At 41.5% G+C, this 15199-nt stretch overlaps 1 protein-coding gene across 1 annotated transcript in view; it reads left to right on the top strand.

The window, feature by feature from the left end:
- Nucleotides 1–2054: 2054 nt before the first annotated feature.
- The window catches only part of HAAO (3-hydroxyanthranilate 3,4-dioxygenase), a 51647-nt gene continuing 38502 nt past the window's right edge, over nt 2055–15199 (top strand). The window contains exons 1-2 of the mRNA XM_054986164.1: nt 2055–2291; nt 11258–11336. Coding sequence (XP_054842139.1) covers nt 2209–2291; nt 11258–11336 — 162 coding nt within the window. The 5' untranslated portion in view covers nt 2055–2208. The remainder of the gene's footprint in view (nt 2292–11257; nt 11337–15199) is intronic.

Genomic DNA, 15199 nt, shown 5'->3' with positions numbered 1-15199 from the left:
GAAAATGTTGACCCAGTATGTGGCAGCAGTGAAAAAGGCAAACTCCATGCTAGAAATTATTAGGAAAAGGATTGAAAATAAAGTGGCCATTACTATAATGCCCTTGGATAAAGCTATATGGCTCCTTAATCTGGAATACTGTATGTAGTTCTGGTTGCTGTGCCTCAAAAAGGATATTGCAGAGCTGGAAAAGGTATAAATGAAAGCAACCAAGATGATTAGGGGGCAGAAGCACCTTTCATACGAATAGAGACTGAAGAGTTTGGGACTTTTAGTTTAGAAAAGAAAGCCTAAGGGGGGACATAATAGAAGTTTATAAAATTGCACATGGGGTGGAGAAAACAGACAGAGGGAAGGTTTTTTTTCCTCTTTCTCATAATACTAGATCTCAGGTCCACCCAATGAAGTTGAGAAATAGTTGCAAGTCAGACAAAAGGAAATACTTCCTTACTGAGAGCTGCTGTAGCACAGTGGTTAAGTGGTTTGGCTGCAAATAAGCACTCTAATGGTTCGAATCCCACTACTGCCATGAGCTCAGTAGGTGGCCTTGGGTAAGCCACTCCTCTCAGCCCCAGCTCCTCAGCTGCATTGTGGGAATAATAATAACACTGACTTTGTTCACTGCTTTGGGTGGGGCACCAATCTGTCTAGAAGAGCAGTATATACGCACAGTTATTATTGTTATTACTCAATGACTAATTAAACTGCAGATGGCCACAGTTGGAGGTGATGGCCATGAATTAGACAAATTCATGGAGCAGCAGTAAGTCCACGGCTACCATGATGACTGAAGGGAGCTTCCATCTACAGAAGCATTAAACCCGTGCTAGGAAGCAGAGGCAAGGAAGGACCTTGGCCTCTATGCCTTATTTATTTGGACTTCCAGGGCAACTGGGTTTTTTTGGTGTGAAACAGTATGTGGGACTAGGTGGACCATTGGTCAGATCCAGCAGGTTCTATTTACGTTCTGTGATTGATTCAAGGCCAAGTAAGTTAGACCCCTCCAAGTTCCTGCTTGGCCTCAAAGCAGCCAGATAATTCCATAATGTACTTAAAGGGAGGGAAGGTGGGGCAGTGCCAGTTCTGTCAGTAAAAGGAAGGCAGAGGGGAGGGTGCCCACTTTAAATGGGTCATTCTCAAGAGAGAGTTGTGATGACAGGAAGAAGAAAGCCACCCCCACCCCCACACACAAGCTCTGTATATCCTGTTTTGAAGTGTTAACTGCAGCATGTAACCATCGAATCTGACCACTACCAAGTCTGCCAAGCCAACCAGCAATCCTAGGGTTGCCAGGTCCCTATACCCTCCTGGTGAAGGGGGTGGGGTAACCTGCCACTTACCTTGTGTCTGTCACATGCTCCATCTTTGCAAGACAGACCAGGCACGTTTTGCAAGATGATGTCACTTCCAGAAGTGAGGCCATTGAGCTGGCCACGATAGCATTCCTGTGCCCCATGAGGGGCCAGTCCAACCCGTTTGGGGCCAAAATCAGGCCCAAACGAAGCATGTAAGTGCTCCCACTGCTGGCGCTGAGACATCACTTCCAGAAGTGGCAAACCCCCACGAATTTGCCCACTACCAGTGGGCATCTGAGAACCCTCCCACCAACATTATAACCAGAATAAGCAACCTTTGGGCTACATTGGTATGCCATGTGTTTTATCTACAAAGACAATGTTCAAGTGCCAAAGATCTAGTTTGAATACAATAGAGGATGGAGAATGTTCTATGGTACTTGAAAAAGTAACAAATATATTGTTTCATTTGTATGTTGTGCATAAGGCACAGACTTATATGATGTTCTATATAGAAGGCAAAGGAGGTGATACTAAAAGAGATTTCTGGACTGGGTCACAAACCTCAGTATAAATGAGTGCATTGGGCTAGTTCATGTCCTTTATCCAAATGATGCTTCTGTCAGAGGAACTGCAAATCAATCATTACATAGTGCAAATCAATTGTCACATAACCTAATGACCTACTAGACTAACTTGAACAAAGTAACCTTTGGTAGATCAAACACAGCAGGATCTTTTGGCAGTCTAGCAAGCAAAGCGCACTCTTACCAGCCAATCACATCAAGGGAATAATTTACAATCTTCTACAGGCTGCATTAGTGCTATGTAAACCCATTTACATCTTTAGAATATTTTATTAGTGTAGTACAAGTTCATTCCCTTTCTTTAGCACTTTTTAGTAAATAGTGTAATGGAGGAAATGCTTGTAAACGTAAAGAAATGGATTGAAGAAAACAGAACTGCTTTCTTGCCTCCTGTGTGCAATAAGCTTATGTAAGTAATTAAACCCTGCTATTGAAGTACGCTGTCGTGTGCATATGATACTAAGTGAAATACATGTTTCTCAAAGATCCTTAATGCCTGACCATGGAGATCTTTTATAATACTATAGAATTGTTAGAAGCAAAGTTGGTCTCTGGTATGCAGTCATTCTTGTTCTTGATCAAAATTCCTGACACCATTGTGACTTTTACTACTGAAGATAGTAATGAGCCATAAGTAATCTTTGATCCCAAGAGCAGGTGAATAATGAATAGCAGTTTTAGTCCAAAAATAACCATTATTTCTTGCTCCTCCGTCTTCAAGGTTACAACCAGCAGGTCATAAAAGTCCAGCAATTTCTTTGGTTATCGAGTGGTAGAAATTAAATTGTATAATCAAGAGAGAGAAAAGACCTCAGTGCTTCACAGAATCTGTGGGATAAAAAACTGGAAAATGCAATTAGGATGAGGTATACCGAGGATGAGATAGTTAAAACACAAATGGTGAAATGGGCTATAAACTTTAATAAAGAAATAACAATGGAGGCATGGGAATACTTGTGGAAAACTACAATGAAGACAACGACATGTATTAATATCAAAGAGAACATTTATAAAATGATCTATCGTTGGTACATGACACCAAAGAAGATTGCGCTAGGGAATTTGAATACTTCTAATAAATGCTGGAAATGTAAGAAGCATGAGGGCTCCCTCTATCATATGTGGTGGTCGTGTGAGGTAGCCAGGCAGTACTGGGGTGAAATAATAAGAGAAATGAGTGAAATTTTACAATTTCAAATTAATAAGAACCCAGAACTCCTGCTACTGAACTTGGGAATGGAGGGAATTCCAGCCCAACACAGGACGTTGATATTTTATATGACAGCAGCAGCTAGACTTTTGTATGCGCAAAAATGGAAAGTACAAGAAGTGCCAACTATTGAAGATTGGACTTACAAATTGCTGTATATGGCTGAAATGGACAAGATGACAAGAAAATTGAGAGATCTGGACTCAGGGCAGTTCAACACAGACTGGGAGAAGCTGAAACAATACCTGGAGAAGAAATGGGAGGTGGGAGGAAAACTGTGGCAGTTTGAGAACTACTGAAGTATTGAAGTAGAGGGGGGAGACTTTACCGGGGGGAGAAGAGATAAATGTGAATTAATAAGCAGTCAGATTAATAGATTGACATATATATAGATATATATAGGTTAACAAACAGAACATAGAGAAAATAATTAATTATAAGGACTAAATATAAGGAGCGATTAACTAACAATATTTTCTTTTTTTTCTGACAAGTTTTGTACCAAACTGAATGTCTGAAGATATAGATGGGTCAAATTGATTGACTACGTGAGGAGAGATATATAGAACTATTATAAAAAGATAGAATGAGTAATATATATAGAGAATAAGTCAAATTGTTTGACATAAACGAATGTATGATCTATATGGTTTATGATATATAGAAATACCTGAAATTGAAAAATTGGGATAAATTGTTTATCTAAGATGGAAACAAAGGCTTACAGTTTGGGCATATAATGTTAAAAATAGTTAAGGATGTACTGCTTAGAATAATGGAGAATATATATTTGTTTTAGATAGAGGAAGCTAATAAAAGTAAGGGAAAGGGGACAAAGGGTTGGAAAGCTGTTGGAAGTCAACAAAAAGGGGGGGGAAAGGGAGGGGGTTAGAGATGAAAAAATTGGGGAAAATTGAATGTAAATGTGGAAATAATGGATTCTAACCCAATAAAAATTTTTCAAAAAAAAAAAAAAGAATGAGGATTTCCAAGACTCTCATACTTCAGGTTATTTTTGTCCATCTAAGTTTCCTGGCAGGCATTTGCAGGGATGCAATGTCAGAGAAATGGAAATCCAACCAGCAATAAGGGCACCTGGAAATTAGTTACTGTGCTTTGGTGAGGAATTTGTGTTGATCAGCCTCCAGAGCTTCCAAATCTTTTCATTTTATGAACACAGATATGCCTTTTAATATTGTTGCCTGGCAAGAATATTATAATCACCATGAAACTTGATGGTTTTTCCTTCTTGTGTAACCAGGATTCACCACAACCCCATTAGTCCAGTTCATTAAGCGATGTTTGTTATTCTCAGAAATGACTGGGAGAAAGTTTATTTTGGCAACAGTTGCAAGGTTAAATGGATTTTGTAATCCATCTTTATTATGTTGCTTATAGTATGTAATGTAATTTTTCACTGCATTGTTCTCTAAACTTATAGTTCTACTTTACTGTCTTGTTATACTGTGTTTTTCGTGCGATGTTCCTTAATTTTTTTGAGTTGGATATATTATATTGTATTTTTTTAGTTGCAGTTGAGTCTCAGTGTGAAATATGGACTATAGATGAAGTAAATAAATCAGTACAAGATTTAAATATAAAAGCAGAAATACCCACACACAGAGAATTAGTCAAGTGTACATTGTCTATATCTGAGGGCCAAGCTACACATGACGAATGACACTTGAACGGCAAGTGGATTGAGTGGAGGGCAAGTGAACAGGGAGAAATACACTTGCCATTCAAGTGTCATTCGTCATGTGTAGCTTGGCCCTCAGTAGACCTCTTAATTTCAGTAGAACTACTGACAAGTTGCAAGGGGAGGAAACTGCATAATAATTGTGATTATCTCTAGCAAATAAATTAAAGGTTGGTTTTTCCAAATCAAAATGGATCATACTTTAACTGTGAATGAAGCTCAGAAATCACATCCATTGTGAATGACTTTAAAATCTTATAGCTTCCCATTTGCCACTCTAATCTGCCATTCCTTCTGATTGTGTGGATGTGCTTTAACTTCATAAGGCCAAATTTACCCTCAGAGGGCCAAGCTACACATGACGAATGACACTTGAACGGCAAGTGGATTTAGTGGAGGGCAAGTGAACAGGGAGAAATACACTTGCTGTTCAAGTGTCATTCGTCATGTGTAGCTTGGCCCAGAATCTAATGAATTCTTGTTCAAAGGTGCCCAACCTTGCAGAAAAGCAATCATCAGCAAAACAGCTGCTGTTCAGTCATGACTTATTTTTCTTGGCTGCGTTCCTGTTTTCCTTTCATTGGATTCCAGCCATTAATATAGAAGTGGTTGAAGTCTTTTATCTTATCTCCACCATGCAAACAAGGCTGCCAGGTCCCCCTGTACTCCCAGTGGGAGGTGGAAGGCCCAGCACCTGCCTTTTGGGTTGCTCAGTCATGTGCGCACAAAGTGCGTGCGCACCCCCAGGCCTGCGCAATGACATCACTTCCATCATGCACGCCGTGGCTGCCCCAGGAACGCTCCCACACTCCATGGGGGAGCCTGATTCGGGCCCGATTTGGCCTGAATTGGGCTGAATTCAGCCTGGATCAGGCCTGAATCAGCACTCCCCTGCCATTTTGGCGCCAAATTGGGCCGAATTGGGCCCCAAATGGCCCAGATTGGGCCCGAATCGGCCTGGAATGGGACATTGCGGCATTGGGGAGCACTCCTCCATGCCACAGTGACCCAATTCAGGTTGATTCAGGCCCAATCTGGGCTATTTCAGGCCCATGAGTGTACGCCATGCCACCCAAGAGCATGGCGGTGTTGCCAGGTAACAACAGTGAGGCCCATTCCTCCCATATCAGCCAGGTGAGCGGAGGCAGGGGGTGGAGGAGGGAGTGGAGGATTCCCCAGCCCACCAAGGGACTGTCAACCCTTATGCAAACCTTTGTGCTACAGGAATGGGTAAAAATTAAAATCTATTAGTCACCAAGTGGTGGAAATTAAATGGTTGCAATGTGTGATGTCACATCAGCCAACAATTATGTTTATCATCCTCTGCAGAGTTCATTCTTCATTAGATGTCTTCAGAAATCTAGTTCTTAGTGACTGCAAAAGTCATTGCTCCATTAGCAAACCAAGTGTCTACTTCTATCTTTTTAGTTGCTTCAGTGTTTGGATTGCAGCTCATTCCAGAAAAGACTGTGGCATTGTTAGTCAATGACAAAGTTGCTCGAGGCCTATGCAACCAGCCTATTGGAGGGAGTTGCAGTCCCCTTGAAGGAGCAGGCACATAGCTTGGGGGTGGTGCTGGGTCCTGAGCTGCATTTGGACACTCATAGTATGCACCTCCTCTGTGATATTACCATTATCTCCTAGAATGCTTTCTGGCACTCCCCAGTCTACTTGTTGGGCCTGTCTTTTGGGGCTAAATAGGACAGAGGGGCACGTGTTGTGATAAACTGGGGTATAAACATCCTATAAAGGTAAAGGTTAGGCTTCACTGTCAAACCTGCCTCCTCTATCCTTTGGAGAACCATTTCCAGGTGTTACAAATGCATTTCCCAGGAGGAGCTAAATGTGCTCAGATCATCTATACAGGTTACAGAGGAATGGTTCAACCCCAATAGTGACCTTTTGTCAGAAACAGCTACGGCCATTTCTCAAAAAGCATGCTCTGGCCACAATGATGGGTGCCGTGATTAGGCTACAGTACTGCCCTCAACATGGGGCTGCCTTTGAGCTATTTGGAAAATCCAGCCGGCCCAGCATACAGTAGCCAAATTATTGGAAGTAATTGTATCACCCCTGCTTTGTAAGACCTACACTGGCTGCTCATCTCTTTCCAGGCATAATTCAGTGTGCTCATTCTTACCTATAAGGCCATAACAGCTTGGGGCTAGGGTGCTTGAAAGACTGCTTCATCCTATATTGTCCAGCCTGCCAATTAAGATCCTCTTCTCAGGTTTGACTCTCTGTGACCTTGCTTGAAGAGGTAAGGTGGGTGGCCAACAGAGACTCGGATTTTTCAGTGGTGGCACCTCACTAGGGATCCTAGGTACCTGCTGGTAGTGAGCAATCTTCTAGCAGTTTACCTGATTGTGGTTTTGGGCACCTGGAGATTGCCTGCCACTGGCAGGCACCCTAGCAACACATGCAGCATACACACTCCCAGGAGGCACAACAACATCACTTCCTGAAGTAAGTGTGCTCCTGCACTTCACTGAGCTAATTTAGCCCCAAACAGGCCAAAATTAGCCTCACACAAAGCCCAGGAGCACACTCATGCCAGTGTGATGATGTCACTTCCCAGAAGTGATGTCATTACACACAAATAGGAGCGTACACACACTTTGCTCAGGACACAAGGTAAGTGCCAGTGTTGCCAGCCTCCCCCTCCTGAATTATGGACTCGGTTTTCTGTGCCTGTCTTCTGCCTTCCTGAATCAGGGATCCTGACATTTGTGCCTGCTTCCTGCCTTTTTGGATTATGGACTCTGTCACCACTGCCTGCCCTCTGCCTCCCTGGATTATGGACTCTCTCTCTCTCTCTATCTCTCTCTCTCTCTCTCTCCCTAAGACCCATTGCTGGACATGAACTTTACCTTGGGCCATGGACCTGGCAGCTAGCAATGACGCACAAGCAAGGAGGATTCTCTGTGAGATGGGCTGGGTGCCCCCTGGCCCACACCCCCAGGGAAGCCACTGCAGGAAAGCCCTGGGTCCGCCATACTACCCAGAGCAGCATGCTAGCAAGCCCACGAATGCACACTATCAGCAAACCAGAGGGCAGCCAGGTTCTCAGGCAATGGGCAGTTACTGCGGATGGTTATCCCTGAGTCCGCCATCTCACTGCAAGGCTCCTGTCACGTCCGAAGCCTGCTTCGCCCTGATATGCTGATCGCTTGCAAAAGCCCCTGGGACGAGAGCACCGTGCTGACTGTGCAAGATGAATAATGGACGCATATCAATATGCCCATCGAACATTGACATTCCATGCTGATCACATCAAGAGCAATCTGGCTTCCTGACAGATTCAATCAACCCGTCCTGCACTCCCTCCCTTCCTTTTGTCCCATCCCCAAGGGTGTCACTATCACACAATTAGATTCTAAAGTGGCCCATCAAATTCCTAACAGTAACCCATCATACCTTTTGTTAAAACATCTTGAGAACTAGTCCGAGGCAGCCTCGAGGGCCCCCCGCCTCAGAACAAATTTTGGCTATTTAAGCAGGTTCTGCCTGACACAAGGGTCGCCGACTCACCACGCACCATCCCCGACTCAGATAGACCCTCTGCGTGCATAGTGCAGGCATTATACATTGCTCCACCACTCTCGCTGCTGGAATCCCTGCTTCTCACTGTGAACAGGTAACATATTGCCCCTCTCTCATCGATCTCAAGTGGGAACCCGCTAATGCAAATGTCTCTTTAATTCTTTCCAACATTTGTTTCTGAGTTCTTGTATGTTCGATGTATGTATGTGCTATTGTAGGCTCACGCAACACCTCTAGTAAACATTATTTATTTGAATATTAGCCTCTTCTCTTGTGTTTGACTCTGGTATACACTGGTGAAGGATCCGCACTAGCTCAGGCCGAACTGCTTGCTAATTTCCCTTATAAAATAGCAGTTCTGGTAACACTGGATCTCCACCTGCTGCCAGGATGGTTTAGTGACCTAGCAAACCTACACCTCACCTTTGGAATGCCCACCTGACATGAACTTTACTTTCCATTAGGTGTCAGCCCAGAACAGTTCTCTCTAGACAGGCTTTTAACTAAAGAGATCCATCTTTTTTAGCAGATTTATGGTCTGCTTATGACATGAGGACTTATATCATATTACACTGTTATATTTGTGTTATGAGCTTTTACATTTTTTGTGCCCTGGCTTGCTTTAATTGGCTGTTCTTATTGGCATGTTTTAATGTCCGTGGTTTGTTTTATTGATTTTTATTGTTATGATTTGTTTTTATTGACTGGGTTTTATTGTTTTATTTATGTTTTATTGTGTAGTTGTTAGATACCTTAAGCAGGTTTGGAGAGCTGGCTACAAATTTTGTAAACAAGCATATAACTAAAATTAGAGAACTGTACATTTGAAATACTCTGAAACTAAATTAGAAATTTAAATAACTATGGTTTGGATTTTGAAAAAAATGGTCTACACATGTTGGAAAGAATAGTTCTCAAAGACGGAGATTTCCTTTTTATTTACTCTGCAGCCATCCCCAATGCTGAAAAGACAAACTGGTATTCATTTGTAAAAGTATGTCTTTTTCACATTTGCAAACAGCAGATTAATATGGCTACTGTTCTGGAATGTGTTACGATGGAATTCCCCCAGGTTTAACTATAAGAAGTAGATTTATTTATTTTATATTATTTACATTATGTATAGCCTGCTTTTCTCACTGAGACTCAAATCTGTTTACACAGTATAGGTCAATGCAATGAACAGAATGAGACATCTAATAAGCGATGTTATAGGATGGAATGCAGGAATTGAAACCAAGCGAAAATCTGAAACAGCAGAAACAAAGCATAAGTATTAACATGACATGTTAAACTATGCAGAAATTACATAGTAGGATTATACATACAGCAGCAGGTTGTATTTACTACACACACTAACATAGTCCACGTCCATTTCCTTTTGTTAAAGTATCTCTCTGAACCATTCAGATATGATATAGTCCTATTAATTATGTAAAAATGCCTTACTGAATAATTTAGTTTTGCGTAGTTTGTGGAAAGCCAGAGGGTGGGGGCCTTTCTGACCTCATCAAGCAGGCCATTCTATTAGGTGGGCATCATGGCAGAAAATGCATGTGTATGGACCACTGTTGATTTTGCCCATTTGTAGAGTGACACTTGCAGAAGGCCCTGCTTACAAGAACAAAGTGGTCAGGGCAGAAAGTTGCCCAGATACAAAATTATGAAAATATTTTTCTCCTCTTTGTAGTCAGGCTATATATTGACTACTTAACCATGTAGGGGATCACATCATACATTTGAAAAAGGAGGTTCCATGTCCTGAAAGTTTACACAACAATATATTAATTGTGGATTTATGCTCTTTGTTGCTCTGCTCTAGCAGCTTAACAAGACAAGTGTTCCCATTTGGTATACAGAAAGCATCCCAAGAGAAAGCTCAAAGCAGACCAAGAGATAGCAACTTGAGCAATAGAAAAAGAGCAGATGTAGCGAGTCAAGGATATGAGTGTGATAGTTGGCAGTATTCTCTCAAATACTGCCATTTGTGGCCACTGAACTTGCCAATAACAGTGGAATGCTAAGCAGAGTTACTCCGATAACTCTGTTTAGGATTTCACTGTAAATGGCTGCCATCACTGAAATGCTTCAGGGTAGCTTGCTGCTACTTTTCCACGTGACAGAACATATGATTTCAGATTACGTATGCATTCATACTGTCTTCATTGTTTATCATGGGCCTCTTAGAGACTTTCAATTTCATGATGTTCTTTCAGTAGATCAGAGATCTACTGATGTGAGACCTCAGCTTGTGAAGCCTGTTAGGCAACATAACTTGCTGAACTTTAGACAGAGAGAGCAGACCTAGGCCATTTTCACACGCACCCTGGGAGATCGCGCAAACTCACAGCTTGAAGCATCTTCCTAGCATGATCTCTCGGCACAATCCCCTTTAATGTCCCGATGACGTCAGGAAAAGGGCCATTAAATGGGATAATGCCAGGAAATCGTGCTAGGATGATGCTTTTATGCTGCGAATTTCGTGCGATCTTCCAGGCATGTGGCCGTGTAAAAATAGCCCCTATCAGGACTACCCAGAGTCCAACTCAGGCCTATTCAGTGCGGTTTACTTCCAAGAAATTGCTTTTAGAATGCACTGATAAACTTTATTTCTACTTCACCAAAATCTATGGGAAGTTTGCTGCTGGCGGAGCAGAACTGTACACACAGTGTACACACAGACGGAGCAGAACTGTAAACACATTTTCACTTTGCCAAGTTTGTGTGGTTTGGTGAGAATATTACACAACACCCTTTTTTATTTCTTGTCTTTCTTTTTCGGCTTCTATGCTGATTGTTACTGTTTCATGTTTCAAGTCATTACATCATTAACTATTTTAGGACTGAGCTGTTGTATAACATTTCGCGTATTCTCAAAATAAAATGGCAGCATAGAAAAGTTATAATTTTTTTTCTTCCTTAGGCACCACCATCAGCTGAATGTAATGTTTGTTGGTGGACCAAACCAACGGAAAGATTATCATGTTGAAGAAGGAGAGGAGGTAACACGGGGAAAGTTCTTTGCATAATGAGGTGGTTCTGTCTTAAAAGAATAATACTGAAGGTTGTTGCTGCTGATGTTCTTCTTCAGGCCTCTTGTTATTATTACGATTAAACTAAAGCTGTGGAATGAATCATTGGGGCAAGGGGGGGGGAAGTTTTGAGAAAGTTTTTCTCCTGACCCAAATCCCCCTTCCAATATGTTATGCAGTCTTAGGGCTTGAAGAGGCATGTAATGATCTTCATCAGCCTCTTCAGTTAACTAATTCTTTACTTAAAACTCCAAGGTTAAGTTTATGTTTCAATAAGGCTACAAAAATATTGTTTATAATGATGTTACACTTGTCACAGAGAAAACTGAAAATGATCTATTATATATTTATTTATTACATTTCTAGACCACCCTCCCCGTCGGATGGGCTCAGGGCGGTGTAACAACATACAATTTATAACATACAGTTTAAAACAGTGAAAACATTATAAATAAGCATTTAAAAACATTATCGATGTGCAATAAAATTTCTCAGATGGCGGATATAAGTATGTCACATTTTATGAGCTCCTGTATGGGTGGTGGACGGTCTTCAGTGGTATGGCTGGCAAGAGGACAGCCTAGCCCCCACCAAATGCCTGGCGGAACATCTCCATCTTGCAGGCCCAGCGGAAAGATAACAAATCCCACCGGGCCCTAGTCTCCTCAGACAGAGAGTTCCACCAGGTCGGAGCCAGGACTGAAAAGGCCCTGGCCAGACATATTATATGTATTATTTTTTCTTCTTTTCTTTATTATTTCCTTTCTTCTCTTCTCTTTTTTTCTTTTTTCTTCTCACATATATATATATATGAGAATATATATATTCTTTTTCTTTTCCCTTAAATGGGATTTTAATATCTGTATTAAAAATAAAAAAATTAACAATCCAAGGACAATGGGCATTTTCAGTCCTCATCAGGCCATGTTTGGGGGAGGGGGTTTAAATCTTCTTACATTTATGAAGTGATATTTTTCCTCATATCTAGGGAGTTTCTAGGGAGTTTTCCTAAAAATTCCCTTTTTAGGAATTTGAGTCAGTTTCAATTCAGTCCTCTTTCATGAAGAGGAAGATTCTATTTAGAGCTCTGATCTCTAAGAAATAGTGCATTTATTTATTTATATACTATTAGCATAGTTGAAAAATTAAGAACAAGGTGAGTTATTAAACAATTAAAGATAAGCCAGGATTTGCCTGAACATACCCTTGCTGCATCAGACTGTTTTTACCCTTTGTATCATATTACATAAGCACAAGAGGCAGAAATCCACAGGTGAGGAAATCTATACTATCACATGGTAGGAAAAACTCCAAGATAAATTAATGAGAAACCAAAGAGAGCTCCTCTTTCAAAAGAGGAAATGCATGATTAGCTTGCAGAATTCATTGCCATAAACATAATGATGATGACTACGATAGAGGGATTGTAAAAATAGATGGTAAAATTCAAGGAGAACAGGAGTTATCCATAACTATTAACTAGAGATGGGCACGGGCTGGAGGAAAAAAGTAACTGTGCAGTTCGTGGTTCATCACGTTTCACCAACCATGAACTTTTACAAACTTGCCCCCAGTTTGCGAACTGGCTCATTTGGTTCGTGAAAATGTCACTTCTGGGGCTGCAGAAATCCCATCCCGCCCCATTGCCTACGAAACTGATTGATCAGTGCCAGGCTATCTACAGTGACAAACCAAAAAATGAATCAAATGAACCGGCCTAAAAGTTCATAGTGGTTCATCAGAAATGGGCTCTGACAAACCGCCAGTTTGTGAACCACAAACTAGCCCAGTTCATGATGAATTTTGGTTCGTATTTCAGATTGTGCCCACCTCTACTATTAACCATGACAGCTAAATAGAGAATCCCTGTTCAGAAGCAGCATATCTCTGCATATCAGCTGCTGGCAAAAGCAACATGGAATGTCCAGCTAATACACTTAACGGAAACATCCAGCTTGCCATTGTGAGAAACAATGAGGAACTAGGGGGACCTTGCTCTCAGCCGTGCTTTATATATATATTTTACCTAATCATAGAAAACTTAGTGATGTGCAATGAAAAGCCTGATCAGACAGATGATTTTAACTGTCAGATTGTGTTGTAGTATTTATTATTATTAATTACAACACATTCATAATTAGGTATCAAACCAGGAGCATGGAAGGAAGTGACAAGGTGTAGCATGCTTGTCATCACTTCCTCTGCCATTGCCATAGCAAGTAGCAGTCCAAGATAGGCTGCAAAAGTGTATCTCCTACACAACTACTTGGATCCTATGCAAGGAGCAGGAAAACAGGCATACAACCTTTTTGTACTGCTGCACCTACCCATGGCGGGATGCTTAGGTGCGTATTCTGCACCATGCCTTGAAGCTGGCTAGGGCAGCAAAGAAGAAGATATCTGGAGAAGCTCAACAGCATAAAGCAGCCTTGCCTGCCTGCCTGCCTGCCTGCCTTTAAACAGTTAGGACCCAGTGACTTTTTTGCAAAGCAAGCTTTTCCAGTTTGATATGTTATCCTGCTAGCCAAAAATAAAGCAATTTTTAAATGCCAACAAACATTTACTGATTTTACACACTTCACCCCCATGTTCTACCTAGCTAATTACAACATGTATTATAGCCAGCTTCCTGGCAATCTAATTTGCAATACCCTTCCCACCCTCTACCTGGATTTTAAAGACTCCTATCTTTTTCCACTCCATGTGTCTGATGAAGGGAGCTTTGCATCTTAAAAGCCCACACTCTGGAAACCTAGTTGGTCTCTAAGGCACCACTGCACCGGAATCCTGATCTTCTACTACAGACCAACACACCTACCTACCTAAAACGAAGATTTGATACGCATGGACTGTAGTTTCACCAAGTGTCCAGTAGATGTCAGTGTATTTCTTTTTTTTATTAATGCAATCCTGAAATACACATGGGGAAAGATTATAAAATATGTCCTAATGATTTATTCAAATTAAGGTCCAGACAGTAACATATTACCAAAGATATTGGCACATATTAACAATACTGGCAAAGGTAAAATTAATCTTTGTTCGTTGTAGATTTAGTTTACTTGCCAATCATTTTTTTTAACCACACACTTTTCCTCAATGGCATATTTTTGCTAAAATTGCTTAATGATGCCTGAGGCAGAGGAGAATGGGAAAAGAATTAGCCATTTTGGCTCTGGAAAAGGTGTTGAGAGGAGGCAGGGTTGATGGCAGGGGTAGACACTGAAGCCCTTCAATATCTGCTATTTGAAGCCACTACCTCACATTACCTCAGAACTGAGTCATACCATTGCTCTATCCAAGTCAAGTCTGTCTACTCGGACTGGCAGCAGCTCTCCGGGGATTTTGGTGGAGGCCTTTCACATCCTTTATTACCTCATCCTTTCCACTAGAGATGCCGGGATTGAACCTCGGGCCTTCGGCATGCCAAGCAGATGCCATACCTCATCTATCTGGGAGCATTATGTGCACCAAAGCAAGCTTCAACATGGAAAATTGTGCATAGAGACCAGTGCTGCACACGCAGGTTCGTCGTCTTTGCCATCTAAAAGCTGAAGCCGCTGGCTCAAAGCTTAACATTCTGTGATTCAGGAGAGGAGCCGTATTCAGTGTTCCCAACTCGCTACCAAACAACTGAGCAGCACCATTTTAAGCCTTTTTTGAAAAATTCATAATTCTGGTCAGTCCACTAGTGCACTTTTGGATTAGGAGGCTCAAAGCATCCCTCGATATTATTATTCCTTTACTCATACCAGGAATAAAACATGTTAGTTAATAATTACCTGAAATAATGACCTGAAACAAGCTGTTGGATTACAATTTTCGCTCAACAT

Source organism: Eublepharis macularius, chromosome 1 (assembly GCF_028583425.1).
Source record: "Eublepharis macularius isolate TG4126 chromosome 1, MPM_Emac_v1.0, whole genome shotgun sequence".
Taxonomy (NCBI): Eukaryota; Metazoa; Chordata; class Lepidosauria; order Squamata; family Eublepharidae; genus Eublepharis; species Eublepharis macularius.
This window is presented reverse-complemented; position numbering and strand designations above follow the sequence as displayed.